General features: G+C 43.0%; 1 protein-coding gene across 1 annotated transcript; it reads left to right on the forward strand.

Annotated features, from left to right (window-relative positions):
* Positions 1-3,494: 3,494 nt before the first annotated feature.
* LOC112265685 (integral membrane protein 2C) lies at positions 3,495-16,019 on the forward strand. The gene is made up of 6 exons (XM_024443230.2): positions 3,495-3,829; positions 5,872-6,018; positions 6,330-6,518; positions 6,626-6,736; positions 11,292-11,439; positions 14,697-16,019. The coding sequence occupies exons 1-6, from the start codon at positions 3,734-3,736 to the stop codon at positions 14,786-14,788; spliced, it is 783 nt and encodes a 260-aa protein (XP_024298998.1). The 5' UTR covers positions 3,495-3,733; the 3' UTR covers positions 14,789-16,019.
* Positions 16,020-16,449: the final 430 nt, after the last annotated feature.

Here is a 16,449-nt window from a genome sequence, read left to right on the forward strand (position 1 = left end):
AACCCCAAACAGCAAGCAATGCAGGTGTAGAAGCACAGTGACAAGGAAAAACTCCTAAAAAGGCCAAAACCTAGGAAGAAACCTAGAGAGGAACCAGGCTGAGGGGTGGCCAGTTCTATTCTGGCTGTGCCGGGTGGCGATTATAACAGAACATGGCCAAGATGCTCAAATGTTCATAAATGACCAGCATGGTCAAATAATAATAATCACAGTAGTTGTCGAGGGTGCAGCAAGTCAGCACCTCAGGAGTAAATGTCAGTTGGCTTTTCATAGCCGATCATAAGGAGTATCTATACCGCTCCTGCTGTCTCTAGAGAGTTGAAAACAGCAGGTCTGGGACAGGTAGCACGTCCGGTGAACAGGTCTGGGTTCCATAGCCGCAGGCAGAACAGTTGAAACTGGAGCAGCAGCACGGCCATGTGGACTGGGGACAGCAAGGAGTCATCATGCCAGGTAGTCCTGAGGCATGGTCCTAGGGCTCAGGTCCTCCGAGCGAAAGAAAGAAAGAGAATTAGAGAGAGCATACTTAAATTCACACAGGACACCGGATAAGACAGGAGAAATAGCACCCCGACACAAACTACTGCAGCATAAATACTGAAGGCTGAGACAGGAGGGGTCAGGAGACACTATGGCCCCATCCGATGATACCCCCGGACAGGGCCAAACAGGCAGGATATAATACCAACCCACTTTGCCAAAGCACAGCCCCCACACCACTAGAGGGATATCTTCAACCACCAACTTACCATCCTGAGACAAGGCCGAGTCTAGCCAACAAAGATCTCCACCACAGCACAACCCAAGGGGGGGCGCCAACCCAGACAGGAAGACCACGTAAGTGACTCAACCCACTCAAGTGACGCACCCCTCCTAGGGACGGCATGGAAGAGCACCAGTAAGCCAGTGACTCAGCCCCTGTAATAGGGTTAGAGGCAGAGAATCCCACTGGAGAGAGGGGAACCAACCAGGCAGAGACAGCAAGGGCAGTTCGTTGCTCCAGAGCCTTTCCATTCACCTTCACACCCCTGGGCCAGACTACACTCAATCATATGACCTACTGAAGAGATGAGTCTTCAGTAAAGACTTAAAGTTTGAGACCGAGTCTGCGTCTCTCACATGGGTAGGCAGACCATTCCATAAAAATGGAGCACTTTAGGAGAAAGCCCTGCCTCCAGCTGTTTGCTTAGAAATTCTAGGGATAATTAGTCTTGTGACCGTAGCGTACGTGTAGGTATGTACGGCAGGACCAAATCAGACAGATAGGTAGGAGCAAGCCCATGTAATGCTTTGTAGGTTAGCAGTAAAACCTTGAAATCAGCCCTTGCCTTAACAGGATGCCAGTGTAGGGAGGCTAGCACTGGAGTAATATGAAAAAAATTTTGGTTCTAGTCAGGATTCTAGCAGCCGTATTTAGCACTAACTGAAGTTTATTTAGTGCTTTATTTAGTACTTTATCCAGGTAGCCAGAAAGTAGAGCATTGCAGTAGTCTGTAGATGTAGATGTAAAAAAGCTGTCCTTGAAACAGTCTTGATATGTTCGTCAAAAGAGAGATCAGGGTCCAGAGTACCGCTGAGGTCCTTCACAGTTTTATTTGAGACGACTGTACAACTATCAAGATTAATTGTCAGATTCAACAGAAGAACTCTTTGTTACTTGGGACCTAGAACAAGCATCTTTCTTTTGTCCGAGTTTAAAAGTAGAAAGTTTGCAGCCATCCACTTCCTTATGTCTGAAACACAGGCTTCTAGCGAGGTAAATTTTGAGGCTTCACCATGTTTAATTGAAATGTACAGCTGTGTGTCATCCGCATAGAGGTAAAATATATAGTGAAAACAATTGTGGTCCTAAGACGGAACCTTGAGGAACACCGAAATTTACAGTTGATTTGTTAGAGGACAAACCATTCACAGAGACAAACATACCAGACCAGACCCGAACATGTCCCTGTAGACCAATTTGGGTTTTCAATCTCTCCAAAAGAATGTGGTGATTGATGGTATCAAAACAGCACTAAGGTCTAGGAGCACGAGGACAGATGCAGAGCCTTGGTCTGACACCATTAAAAGGTCATTTACCACCTTCACAAGTGCAGTCTCAGTGCTATGATGGGGTCTAAAACCAGACTGAAGCATTTCGTATACATTGTTTGTCTTCAGGAAGGCAGTGAGTTGCTGCGCAACAGCTTTTTCTAAAAAAAAATCATCTGAGGGCATGGCTGGATTTCTTATAAGCATCCGTATTTGTGTCCCGCTCATTGAAAGCGGTGCGAATGTTGCCTGTAATCCATGGCTTCTGGTTGGGATATGTACGTACGACATTGTCAATGCACTTATTGATGAAACTGGTGACTGAGGTGGTATGCTCCGCAATGCAGTTGGATGAATCACGGAACATATTCCAGTGTCTGCTAGCAAAAAAGTCCTGTAGCGTACATTTGACAGTCACCTAAACGTTCCTTTATTTATTTACCCAATTTCATGGTTTCCAATTGGTAGTCTTGTCTCATCACTGCAACTCCTGTACGGGAGAGGTGAAGGTCGAGAGCCGTGCGTCCTCCTAAACACAACCCGCACTGCTTCTTGACACAACGCCTGCTTATCGCAGAAGCCAGCTGCACTGATGTGTCATCGGGAACACTGAACACCTGGCGACCGTGTCAGCGAGCACTGTACCCAGCCCACCACAGGAGTTGCTTGTGCATGATGGGACAAGGACATCCCTGCCAACCAGACCTTCTTCTAACCTGGACCAATTGTGCGCTGCCCCATGGTTCGCCCAGTCGCGACAGAGGCTGGATTTGAACCCAGAATCTCTAGTGGCACATCTAGCACTGCAATGCAGTGCCTTAGACCACTGCACCACTCAGGATGCCCTTACTGGTACTTCCTGCTTTAGTTTTTGTTTGTAAGCAGGAATCAGGAGGATAGAATTAGGGTCAGATTTGCCAAACAGGGGTTATTTCTGGGGTGGCGCAAGAAATAAAGGCAGAGGATATAACTTAAGACATTGATGGAGTGGTTGGTGCACGTCGACATCAACTGACCTGTATGGTGGACCGAGAAAATAAGTTCACTTCATCCATGCTACTGTTCTTTGATGAAGAATCTCTCCTTTTTGAACTCCAGAGTGGCACAGCGGTCTAAGGCACTGCATCTTGGTGCTAGAGGCATCACTACAGACCCTGGTTTGATTCCAGGCTGTATCACAACTTGAGTCCCATAGGGCAGTGCACAATTGGCCCAGCATCGTCCGTGTTAGCTGTCATTGCAAGTAAGAATTTGTTCTTAACGGACTTTCCTAGTTAAATGAAGTTAGGATTCGAAAAGATACCCTGTAAGAGCTTTTTTGGGTCTTTGTGATTTCACAGCCAAGGCGGTGCAAGAAACCCTTTCGGTGAATGTATCTACAGCACAGGCCCCTGAGTCTGTGTAGGGATGTATTTTGGAGTGGACTGTGATTGAAGAAGTGTGACGTGTTTTATTTTGTATGATTTCGTTTCACCCCATTCCCGAAATGTTAATTGTTTTGTTTCTTATTCAATAAACCATCCAGCTAGTGGCGGTAATGCACATTTAACTCCAACCGCCGTGAAACCCCCTCGAAGAAGAACAAGACAACCAGATACATTGTGTCAGTAACAATAGTTAAGGCTCACATACGAGTAGGGGATCTAGCTACCGTAGCTAGAGGAAACGAAACCCACCCGATTAGTCTTTGACAGGAACAGCAATGGTCAAGATCACTTTCCTGTCCGTCGCGGGTCAGAAAGTCGAGAAGGAGGAGAATGATGGCGAAAAGACCGAAATTCTCATAACCCATCCGATGGTAAGTTAGTGATGCATTTTCGTTGTGGTTGCAACATGATATCGCTTTGTGTGCATTGCCCTTCGATAAAACAGAGCTAACTGGTGCTACCTCCAATAATTATTTAGTCGCGCGCGGTGGGTTTGTCAAGCGTCTGCGGGGCATTTTACTTGAAATTTACCGGCACACTGAAGAACGCAGCAGGTGCATTTGAACATTATTTGAGGTCAGAGCAGCCATTGCCATTTGGCAGGAAATAAAACGATGCTGTGCGGCTAACAAGCTATTTGTAGAAATGTCGGCACTTTGCCAAATAGCCGATTGAATGAACAAAGGGGCACTGCTAACATTACTATTGAACATAGTTAAGTGGATGTTCTTAGACAAATTAGCTTTATCAACATCAGTTATTTAGGCAAACGTTAGGCTATGAGAATTGAACGATAGATTAATAGCTGTAAGAACCTAAACCAAGGAGGATCAAGTTATTACTTTTGCTTTAAGCATAAACCTATAATGTTTGCTGTGGATTATGAAGAATTATCTCTTGGCAAATGTGAATGGATTACAAGAAAAGCATGTTTACCAAACACAGGCAGCAGACAAAATGGCAGATGGAGGTTACTACTGCTTGCCATGCAAGTTCATATTTCATAAGCAGCATCACTGTGCCATCAGTAGGCTACAGTTCTCAACTTGTGATGCAGTGGTTCTAGGAAAGCTTCGCTCCCCAGCATGTTGCCGTTTCAAAAATCCAATCAAATATGCTTTGCTTTTAGTCAGCCACTTGCAGACAGTAATGAGCTACAACTACAGCCTTAGACGTGTATTTTATCAAAGGTTAGAAGGATGCGTCTAAACAAATTAGGGTGTATGTCTGCCTGTTTTTATCTCAAGGGGAAGTTGGTAGTTGCCTACTGGCCATTATCTTCTATAGCGTTTGTTGGAAATGTAGACAGACCATTGTCATGTTCTCAGTCCATGTAAGGCCCTCCTATCTCAATCAGTAGGAAAGGAGAACACTGGTAGCTATCTGCCTCTGTAGGGAGCACAGACACATACATGCATGCATACATGCATACATGCATACGCACAGACACCCACACACAGACAGTGAAAATGATGTGTAGTCTATCCCTTCGTCCTTGTGCATTTTATCTCCTAGTTTATCCTTCAACACAGGTTGTCATAACACCAATGTTTTTGGTTTGATAGTCTGTGAGCTGTTTTCATTCGCAGGCAATAGCAATGTCAGGAGAATTTCACCCCAAGTACAAGCTAAGAATAACTTGCTTTTTTGTCTCCTACGCACAGAGCTCATCCTCCAGGATGAATGTACCTATCCACCCACGTAGTTTTTGTCTCCTACGCACAGAGCTCATCCTCCAGGATGAATGTACCTATCCACCCACGTAGTTTTTGTCTCCTACGCACAGAGCTCATCCTCCAGGATAAATGTACCTGTCCACCCACGTAGTTGCACATATACGGTAGAAAGCCAACCCGTGACACGCTGCCAACACACCAGTGGAGCGTGTGGCAGGTGGAGCGTGTGGCAGGTGGAGCGTGTGGCAGGTGGAGCGTGTGGCAGGTGGAGCGTGTGGCAGGTGGAGCGTGTGGCAGCGGCAGATGGGGTGAGAGACTGGGGGTGGTGCCACATTACTAACCACTCTGTCATCCCTCTCTCTGCCACCCACGTTGCTGTTTCCCTGCTAAAACATGCAGATTTATTCCACCTACCGTAACTATAGCTGCAGGTTTCAGGATTCACTTTTGTAGTCATCTTTCTATCTAAGAGCAGAAACATAATACTCCTAACCCAACATGACTTAGTCTGCCCTGTCTTGATGTGACCATAGAATATCTGTGAACACTAGCTGTGAGTATCCTTTTTGGGGAGGGGGGGTGATAATTAAGTAAGTAAGCCTTGGGCAAGAAAGCTTTGTCTGAGTTTGTTCATAGTGTGAGGCAGCTTGATGTAGAAGTACACACCCTGGACAGGACACTAGCCTGGTGTGATGTGTGTGTATTCATGTATGTGACCCTGTGTGTCTCCCTGTCAGGAGGATGATGAGGAGCTGGTTCTGCCTCTGCGCTCCCAGAGGTCTCCTCTGAACGGCCTATGTTGCCTGACCTCTGGCCTGGTGGTCTTCATGTCTGGCCTGGTGTTGGCCTCCATCTATGTCTATCGCTACTACTTCATACCCCAGGTACCTAGCATCTACATACAGTGTCTCAGTACAGTATGATACAACACTCTGATGATACCACTTAGGCCTATCCTCTATTGTCCTATCTTTTGATGTGGGATTTGTAAATGTGCTTCCTGGTGTAACTGCCTCTGATGCTGTTGTTGCTGTTATGATCTACATTGGAGATCAGAGTTTTCCATTTGGTTATCAGCACGTTGGTCTTTCTATCCCAGTCGGGGATCATGAAACATTTAATAACAGTAGAGACTGATAATGAAGATGATAGTTAGTGATAGCCTTGCTAACGGTTACCTTGGGCCTTGACCTAGATCCCAGAGGAGAGTCTGTTCCACTGCAGGGTTCGTTATGAGGACTCAGTGTATGCCCCTCTGAGAGGCAGACAGGAGCTGGAGGAGAACGTGGGCATCTACCTGGAAGACAACTATGAGCAGATCAGCGTGCCTGTGCCCCATTTTGGAGGAAGTGACCCTGCTGACATCATCCACGACTTTCACAGGGTGAGGAGGACCGAGCACATGCACACGCATACACACACCTCTTGTAGGATGGAGAGTCAATCAGCCAGGTTTTGGACATTTTTAATTAGTTTTCTCTATGTCACCAGGGACTGACAGCCTACCATGACATCGCTTTGGACAAATGCTATGTCATCGAGCTCAATACTACCATCGTCATGCCCCCACGGAACCTCTGGGAACTGCTGGTCAATGTTAAGGTAACATAAGTCCTCTCTCTCTGTCTCTCTCTGTCTCTGTCTCTGTCTCTCTCTCTGTCTCTCTCTCTCTCTGTCTCTCTCTCTCTCTCTGTCTGTCTCTCTCTGTCTGTCTCTGTCTGTCTGTCTGTCTCTCTCTCTCTCTCTCTCTCTGTCTCTGTCTGTCTGAGATACCATCTCTCATATTCCACAACCTATTATGTTCTCTCTTCCTTCTGTCCCTCTTTCTCTCTCCCCCTCTGTCCCTCTCAATTAAATGCATAGGGCTTTATTGGCATGGGAAACATATGTTCACATTGCCACAGTAAGTGAAATAGATGATAAACAAGTGAAATGAACAATAAAAAAGTAACAGTAAACATTACATTCACAAAAGCTCCAAAGGCATAGATACATTTCAATTGTCATAGTCTATATACAGTGTTGTAATGATGTGTCTCTATGGTCATCCATTTGGCAGGAGGTTAGGAAGTGCAGCTCAGTTTCCACCTCATTTTGTGGGCAGTGTGCACATAGCCTGTCTTCTCTTGAGAGCCAGGTCTGCCTTTGGCTGCCTTTCTCAATAGCAAGGCTATGCTCACTGAGCCTGTACATAGTCAAAGCTTTCCTTATTTTGGGTCAGTCACAGTGGTCAAGTATTCTGCCACTGTGTACTCTCTGTTTAGGGCCAAAGAACATTTCTAGTTTGCTCTGTTTTTTTGTTAATTCTTTCCAATGTGTCAAGTAATTATATTTTTGTTTTCTCATGACTTGGTTGGGTCTAATTGTGTTGCTGTCCTGGGGCTCTGTGGGTTCTGTTTGTGTTTGTGAACAGAGCCCCAGGACCAGCTTGCTTAGGAGACTCTTCTCCAGGTCCATCTCTCTGTAGGTGATGGCTTTGTTATGGAAGGTTTGGGAATCGCTTCGTTTTAGGTGGTTGAAGAATATGATGTCTCTTTTCTGGATTTTGATCATTAGCGGGTATTGGCCTAATTCTGCTCTGCATACGTTATTTGGTGTTTTACGTTGTAAACAGAGGATATTTTTGCAGAATTCTGCATGTGGAGTGTCAATTTGGTGTTTGTCTCATTTTGTGAATTCTTTGTTGGTGAGCGGACCCCAGACCTCACAACCATAAAGGGCAATGGGTTCTATAACTGAATCAAGTATTTTTAGTCAGATCCTACTTGGTATGTTGAATTTTATGCTCCTTTTGAGGGCCCTTCTTGCTTTGTCTCTCAGATCGTTCACAGCTTTGTGGAAGTTACCTGTGGTGAGGTAGGTAGAGGTGTGTATAGTTTTTTTGTGTGCTCTATGGCAACAGTGTCTAGATGGAATTTGAATTTGTGGTCCTATGAACGGGACCTTTTTTGGAACACCATTTTTTTGTCTTACTGAGATTTACTGTCAGGAACCAGGTCTGACAGAATCTGTGCAGAAGATCTAGTTGCTGCTGTAGGCCCTCCTGGGTTAGCAAACATTTCTAAACACCTGTTTGCTTTGTCATTATGGTGTATTATGTGTAGAATGATGGCACTTTTTTCAAAGCAATTTTTGAACAAGGCTGTAACAAAATGGGGAAAACATCAAGGGTTCTGAATACTTTCCGAAGGCACTGTATATGTGACTCACCACCTGGATTCGGTCTTATGTAGCAAAATGTGAAATGGTGTTTCCTACATTGCATAAAAGTAGAGACTCAGATCTACAAAATGGTATATCATAGACTGCATTTGAGGAACAATGGGAAAGTAATTCTGCTTTGAAAGTTGATCAACTTGTCAACTCACTTTTGAGAAAATGACCTTTGAATGTTTTGGTATCTAGTGAAGAGCTCTTCTTTGTCTAAACCCATTCAGCATCGTTCACACCCTCTTTAGCTTTAGCCCCACCCATCTCGGAGCGCACACTTGATGCTCTGGCCGATGATTTGTTTACCTCTGGATAACATGAAAACAGCCTAACCAGCTCTGCTGGCAACATTTTAATTATGCTTTTTTACAGACATTTACTGACACCGGCCATATTCAACGGGTGTTGTACACGTGTAACGTTAGCTAACGAGCCAGCCAGCTAGCTAATGATAGCTAGTTAAACGACAATGAACAAAGTGCCAACAATGCCACATTGATGGGGGCTAACCAACCAGGTGCAATGCTAGCTAGCTAACATTAGGCTCTAACTTGGAAAGCAAACAGCTTTGGGAAATTAGTAATAATGTCTGCTAGTTAGCCAACCATCTAACATTAGCTTAAGACATATAACGTAAACTCGTACATCGCCTTGGTCCGTACAATTGCCCTTTATTTTAGCGGCCCAAAAGCGTAATACTTCCAGATCAACTGTAATGTCAATACCATTGTAAAGCACAATTTCTCCCCTTTCCAACAGAATCAATTACATGACTTAAACGCTGCCCGTTTCTGCATAATTCAAGCAGACAATGAGCCCCGTCGGGTCTTTTTAAAAATGGCGGGTGGGGAAGCTAAACTAATGCGTGATGGAGAGATGTTGTGTGGTGAAATTGCTTTTTTTTCCACTCGATCTGTCCAACTTATCACCTTATCGCCTCTAAAATGTAAATAAAACACTATAAAGAGTTTATATAATGACAGTCCATACCTATTTGAAGGTTTGTGTCGAATTTGAATTGGGTTTTTGGGCGGTGCTAAAGTGATCTTAGAAGTTAACAGCGGCTTTGAGAATGATGATCGCATGCAATGATGATGAAAAAATGACTAGGTACCCCCCCGTCACTGTCCATTTCTTGTTTTTTAAAGGATGATAGAAGTGCTACACCTGGTGGAGAGAGATTGTAAGACAGAAATAGTTGCTTTATGCGTGCTGTATGTTACGACATGACACGTCAAGATGTAACGGAGGGTCAGTTTTAAAAAAAAAAACTTTTCTCCAATACTATAGAGCCATTACCATGTCGATCAACGCTTGAATAGAAACCTAGTTCACACCCCTGATTTTGACATCAACACAGTCACTACCGTCCCATTAGTTTTCTTTGTAGCCTCGTTTGAATGTTGCGGTTGCGCACATTTGTTTGAGATCACACACACATAACGTTAGCTAACGACCCAGACAGCTAATGTTAGCTAGTTAAACAACAATGAACAAAGTGCCAACAATGCCACCGTGCTGGGAGCGAACCAACCAGGTACAATATTAGCTAGCTTTAACTAGAAAAGCACACGGCTCTGGGAAGGTCTATCTATACCTGTTGTATTCAACGCATGTGACACAAAAATTTGATTTGAAAAAAGATTGGAGTAGTGGTTTATCCATCTCTGTTTTGGATAGATAACTTTTCATGTTGTTTGTTAAGTGTAACCACTACTGGGGAAGTTGGAACGGTCTATAGATTCTTCAGTTACATTTAGCTGATTTCTGATGTGCTGTTCCATCTTTTCACGTTGTGTAGTTCTATATTGTTTTAGTGATTCACCATAGTGAAGGCGTAGGCTCAGGTTTTCTGGGTCTGTTTTTGGTTGGATAGATTTCTGAATTTCATTCTTAGGTTTTTACATTGTTCATAAAATATTTGTCATTGTTGTTAATGTTCTTAGGCTGTCCTCTTGAAATTGTTAGATTTGATAGGAAAGCTGAGAGGTCAAATATACTGTTTAGGTTTTCTACTGGTAAGTTTACACCTTCACTATTACAGTGAAATGTTTTGTCCAGGAAGTTGTCTGAAAGTGATTGAATTAGTTGTTTTTTAGGAGGTTTCTATACCACTTTCCTTCCATCTATAGCATTTCTTAATATTGTGCAGTTCCTTTGGCTTTGATGCCTCATGATTGAGTATTGCTTTGTTCAGTAGACTGTGATCTTGCTGTGATCTGGTAGAGGTGTCAGTGGGCTGACTGTGAATGCTCTGAGAGTTTGGGTTGAGGTCAGTGATAAAGTAATTTACAGTACTACTGCCAAGGGATGAGCTATCGGTGTACCTACCATAGGAGTCTCCCTGAAGCCTATCATTGACTATGTACAGACCCAGCGTGTGACAGAGCTGACAGGAGTTGTGACCTATTTTGTCATAGTTGTGTGTAGGGGGGCATATTTGGGAGGGAATGTTGTCACCTCCAGATAGGTGTTTGTCCCCCTGTGTGTTGAGGGTGTCAGGTTCTTGTCCAGTTCTGTCATTTAGGTTACCACAGACTAGTACATGTCCCTGGGTCTGGAAATGGTTTATCTCCCCCTCTAGGATGGGCAAACATGTCTTCATTAAAGTATGGGGTATCTATTGGGGGGATATAGGTAGCACACACAAGGAAATGTTTCTCTGTTGAGATTAATTTCTAGCCAGATGTAAAATGTTCCTGTTTTTACTAATTTTACTGAGTCTCTTCCCTGTTTCACACTTGGTAGTTTGGTGGATGGGACTTCCAACTCTCTGTAACCAAGGGGGCAACCAGTGGGTCCATTTCCTCTATACCATGTTTGTTGTAGGATGACGATATCTTTATTTCCAATTTATTTGAAGTCTGGGTTCTTTCTCTCTCCTGTCCCTTCTCTTTTTCTCTTTCTGAATTCTAACCCTGTCTACCTCCCCCTCTCTGTCTTTTAGAAGGGAACGTACCTTCCCCAGACCTACATTATCCAGGAGGAGATGGTTGTGACGGGGAAGGTTCATAACATGCGTCAGCTGGGGCCCTTCATCTACCGCCTGTGTAACGGCAAGGACACATACCGCCTGAAGCGCCACGCCCGCAGACGTAGGTTGGGGAGAGGTGATGGGGAGGTTCAGAGCCTTGTATAGGGTTGTGGGAGTCACTCAGGGTCTGAATGGTCCACCTACAGTGCCTTGCAAAAGTATTCATCCCCCTTGGCATTTTTCCTATTTTGTTGCATTATAAACTGTAATTCAAATGGATTTTTATTTAGATTTCATGTAATGGACATACACAAAATAGGCCAAATTGGTGAAGTGAAAAAAATAAAAAAAATACTTGTTTAAAAACATGTAAGATCCTAAATAAGCCCCTAAATAAGATCTGGTGCAACCAATTACCTTCAAAAGTCACATAATTAGTTAAAGTCCCCCTGTGTGCCATCTAAGTGTCACATGATCTCAGTATATATACACCTGTTCCAAACGGCCCCAGGGTCTGCAACACCGCTAAGCAAGGGGCACCACCAAGCAAGCGCCACCATGAAGACCAAGGAGCTCTCCAAACAGGTCAGGGACAAAGTTGTGGAGAAGTACAGATCAGGGTTGAGTTACAAAACAATATCAGACACTTTGAACATCCCACCTTTTAAATCCTTTATATAAAAAAAATGAAGAATATGGCAACACAACAAACCTGCCAAGACGGCCGACCACCCAATCTCACAGACCAGGCAAGGAGGGAATTAATCAGAGAGGCAACAAAGAGACAAAAGATAACCCTGAAAAAGATAACCCCAAAACTCCATGGTGGAAAGCTCCAAAGCTCCATGGTGGAGATTGGAGTATCTGTCCATAGGACCACTTAAAGCCCAACTCTGTGGAGTGTATGGTGCAAATCCAACACCTCATCACCCTGAGAACACCATCCCCACAGTGAAGCATATTGGTGGCAGCATCATGCTGTGGGGATGTTTTTCATCGGCAGGGACTGGGAAACTGGTCAGAATTGAAGGAATGATGAATGGTGCTAAATACAGGGAAATTCTTGAGGGAAACCTGTTTTCACTCTTCCAGAGATTTGATGCTGGGTCGGCGGTTCACCTTCCAGCAGGACAATGACCCGAAGCATACTGCTAAAGCAACACTCAAGTGGTTTAAGGGGAAACATTTAAATGTATTGGAATGGCCTAGTCAAAGCCCAGACTTCAATCCAATTGAGAGTCTGTGATATGACTTGGATTGCTGTACACCAACTTGAAGGAGATGGATCAGTTTTGCCTTGAAGAATGGGCACAAATTCCAGTGGCTAGATGTGCCAAGCTTATAGAGACACCACAAGAGACTTGCAGCTGTAATTGCTGCAAAAGGTGGCTCTACAAAGTATTGACTTGGTTGGTGAATAGTAGAGGTCGACCGATTTATGATTTTTCAACACCGATACAGATTATTGGTGGACCAAAAAAGGCTGATGTCGATTTTTTTTTTTACATAAAATAATAATAATAAAAAATAAAAATGGTAATAATGACAATTACTACAATACTGAATGAACTTATTTTAACTTAATATAATACATCAATAAAATCTATTTAGCCACAAATAAATAATGAAACATGTTCAATTTGGTTTAAATAATGCAAAACCAAAGTGTTGGAGAAGAAAGTAAAAGTGCAATATGTGCCATATAAGAAAGCTAACGTTTAAGTTCCTTGCTCAGAACACGAGAACATATGAAAGCTGGTGGTTCCTTTTAACATGAGTCTTCAATATTCCCAGGTAAGAAGTTTTAGGTTGTAGTTATAGGAATTATAGGACTATTTCGCTCTCTACCATTTTGTATTTCATATGCAGTACCTTTTTGACTATTGGATGTTCTTATAGGCACTTTAGTATTGCCAGTGTAACAGTATAGCTTCCGTCTCTCTCCTCGCCCCTACTTGGGCTCGAACCAGGAACACATCGACAACAGCCACCCTCGAAGCAGCGTTACCCATGCAGAGCAAGGAGAATAACTACTCCAAGTCTCAGAGCGAGTGACGTTTGCAATGCTATTAGCGCTCACCCCGCTAACTAGCTAGCCATTTCACATCAGTTACACCAGCCTAATCTTGGGAGTTGATAGGCTTGAAGTCATAAACAACAGAGCTGCTGGCAAAACACACGAAAGTGCTGTTTGAATGAATGCTTACGAGCCTGCTGGTGCCTACCATCGCTCAGTCAGACTGCTCTATCAAATCAGACTTAATTATAACATAATAACACACAGAAATACGAGCCTTAGGTCATTAATATGGTCGAATCCGGAAACTATCATCTCGAAAACAAGACGTTTATTCTTTCAGTGAAATATGGAACCGTTCCGTATTTCATCTAACGGGTGGCATCCATAAGTCTAAATATTGCTGTTACATTGCACAACCTTCAATGTTATGTCATAATAATGTAAAATTCTGGCAAATTAGGTGGCCCAAACTGTTGCATATACACTGACTCTGCGTGCAAGGAACTCAAGAGAAGTGACACAATTTCACCTGGTTAATATTGCCTGCTAACCTGGATTTCTTTTAGCTAAATATGCAGGTTTAAAAAATATATACTTCTGTGTATTGATTTTAAGAAAGGCATTGATGTTTATGGTTAGGTAGACATTGGAGCAAGGACAGTCCTTTTTCGCAAATACGCACTGCATCGATTATATGCAACGCATGACACGCTAGATAACTACACACGGTTGATGATATTACAAGTTTAACTAGTGATTGATTGATTGTTTTTTATAAGATAAGTTTAATGCTAGCAAGCAACTTACCTTGGCTTACTGCATTCGCGTAACAGGCAGTCTCCTCGTGAAGTGCAATGAGAGGCAGGTGGATAGAGCGTTGGACTAGTTAACTGTAAGGTTGCAAGATTGAAACCCCGAGCTAACAAGGTAAAAATCTGTCGTTCTGCCCCTGAACAAGGCAGTTAACCCACCGTTCCTTGGCCGTCATTGAAAATAAAAATGTGTTCTTAACTGACTTGCCTAGTTAAATAAAGGTGTAAAAATTTTTTTTTTTTTTTAATCAAAACTTGAAATCGGCCCTAATTAATCAGCCAATCCGATTAATCGGTTGACCTCTAGTGAATAGTTATGCACGCTCATATTTACAGTTTTTTGTTATTTCTTGTTTCACAATAAAAAAATGTTGCGTCTTCAAAGTGGTAGGCATGTTGTGTAAATCAAATGATACAAACCCACCAAAAATACATTTTAATTCCAGGTTAAGTCAACAAAATAGGAAAAATGCCAAGGAGGTGAATACTTTCGCAAGCCACTGTATTCTCTTGTCTAATAAAAGTCTTTCACTGTCTGACTTGTAGGCATCAACAAACGGGAAGCGGCGAACTGCCATCGCATCCGCCACTTTGAGAACACGTTTGTGGTTGAGACGGTCATCTGTGATGGAGCGTAAACTGTCATGAACGTTGGGCACGACACCCTAAGGCACAGCCACCTCTCTAGCCACTGTAGCGCATCCCTGTGTAGATATTTTGAATTACGTTTCAGCTGCACTTTAACTATGGTTTTGTTCCTTTGTTGATACGTTTTACTGTCTCTTTAAAATAAAAAAAACAATGTTAATTTGTGTTATTGTCAGTAGTGATGTTTTCCTTGTGTTTCCTGGCTGCAATAATACATGTTTTTCTTGGTGATTTACCTTGGATTAAATAGTTTCATGTAGCAGAACCCCTAAGCCTATTATGATGGGGGGGGGGTCGATTTAAGAGAACTGTGTGACGCCTCGGTTGTCTGGGAAGACAACCTTTTCCATGTGTTGTCAATGTGAGTGTAATTGATTTCCCTGCTCTTGAAATTACTGCTCGTCCCTGTTAGTTTTGTAACAGGACCCTGTGCTAAGGCAAGAAATCCTGTTCCTCAGCAAACACCCTACCTAATGTTGTGCAGCATCGCTTTCTCTTGGTCTTTGTCTGTGTTTCTGTCACTGCACCCCTCTTGCTTCTCTCTTTCACCTGGTCTGTCTTCTTCTTTAGCTCAGTCACCCTGCCAGACTAAAGTTTTTTTAAATTTTTTATGTGAATGTCAGTTTAAGGACCTGTGTCCCTACAAAGTGAGATAGACAAATTAGCCATGATTAGTCTTTGCATGTTTGCACCTGCATTGTAAGTAAAGTCTAGAATCATGTACATGACATGAAATACTTGCTCTTCACTTACTGTGTGCAGTTATATGTAATATTATACCAGGTTATTTCTAGCCAAGCTGCCCTTGCCCCTGTGAAAGCATAAAAGAAAGTTGCTCCCCCTTTTTCCATATGAAAGCATCAAAGAAAGTAGCTTCCTCCATTTTAATGCCCCTCTTATCACCTCTTCATTATTTGGTCTTTCTTTCTGGGGAGGTTGAGCCTCTCCCACTTAATTTGCACTCTTTATCGATGCTTCTGTGAGTCATTCTCGTAGAATTCTGTCTTGATTTTTCCCTCCCGCATGTGTGTTTTCTCTGTAAGGAAAAACTGCGCTGTTAGAATCTTTTAAGAGCATGTTTAAAGCCTTGGTCCAGAGTCAGAGACTGGACTAAAGTATTGACTGCTGTAAGGGAGCTTATATCTGTTAATCTATACCTTAGACTGGTCTGTATATTTTGTCTGCAGGTGAAGTCTTCTGTGAATAAAGTAGTTAAACACCTGGGGGCTTCTGTCCTTTGTTCTTTCTAAATAAATGATAGTTGTTACTATACTGTGGGCATCATTGGGACATTTCGCTGTCCCGGTTCTCTTTGGTTCTGTGTATGTGCCACCAGCCTTGTTTCATTGTCTGGAGGTAACGGATCATATCCTTAAGTGTCAGTGGGTGAAAATGTGAAACCAGACTGTCCTACAGTATGTAGGTTTAAGTGGACAGCTGTCGTATGATATGAGGTGTCTTTTAGTAAGGTAAAGTGTAAACAAATCTCATGCACTGACCTGTTTGGGCATAGTGGGAAAGTATGTTATTTTCAGACAGTTAATTGAGCTGTGTGACCTAGTTTTTATACATGGAAAAAGAGGACATGAGGAAAAGGATAACTTCTACATGTCACTCCCCTTAGGGCAGCACAAGATGTAGAGCCTTTTAG

This window comes from Oncorhynchus tshawytscha, linkage group LG13 (assembly GCF_018296145.1).
Source record: "Oncorhynchus tshawytscha isolate Ot180627B linkage group LG13, Otsh_v2.0, whole genome shotgun sequence".
Classification (NCBI taxonomy): Eukaryota; Metazoa; Chordata; class Actinopteri; order Salmoniformes; family Salmonidae; genus Oncorhynchus; species Oncorhynchus tshawytscha.

Excerpts from the sequence above, each read along its gene's own strand:
- LOC112265685 (XM_024443230.2), top strand. The coding sequence starts at position 3,734 with ATGGTCAAGATCACTTTCCTGTCCGTCGCGGGTCAGAAAGTCGAGAAG. Across the intron at positions 3,830-5,871 it reads TTCTCATAACCCATCCGATG|GAGGATGATGAGGAGCTGGT; the intron begins GTAAGTTAGTGA and ends TCTCCCTGTCAG. Across the intron at positions 11,440-14,696 it reads GAAGCGCCACGCCCGCAGAC|GCATCAACAAACGGGAAGCG; the intron begins GTAGGTTGGGGA and ends TCTGACTTGTAG.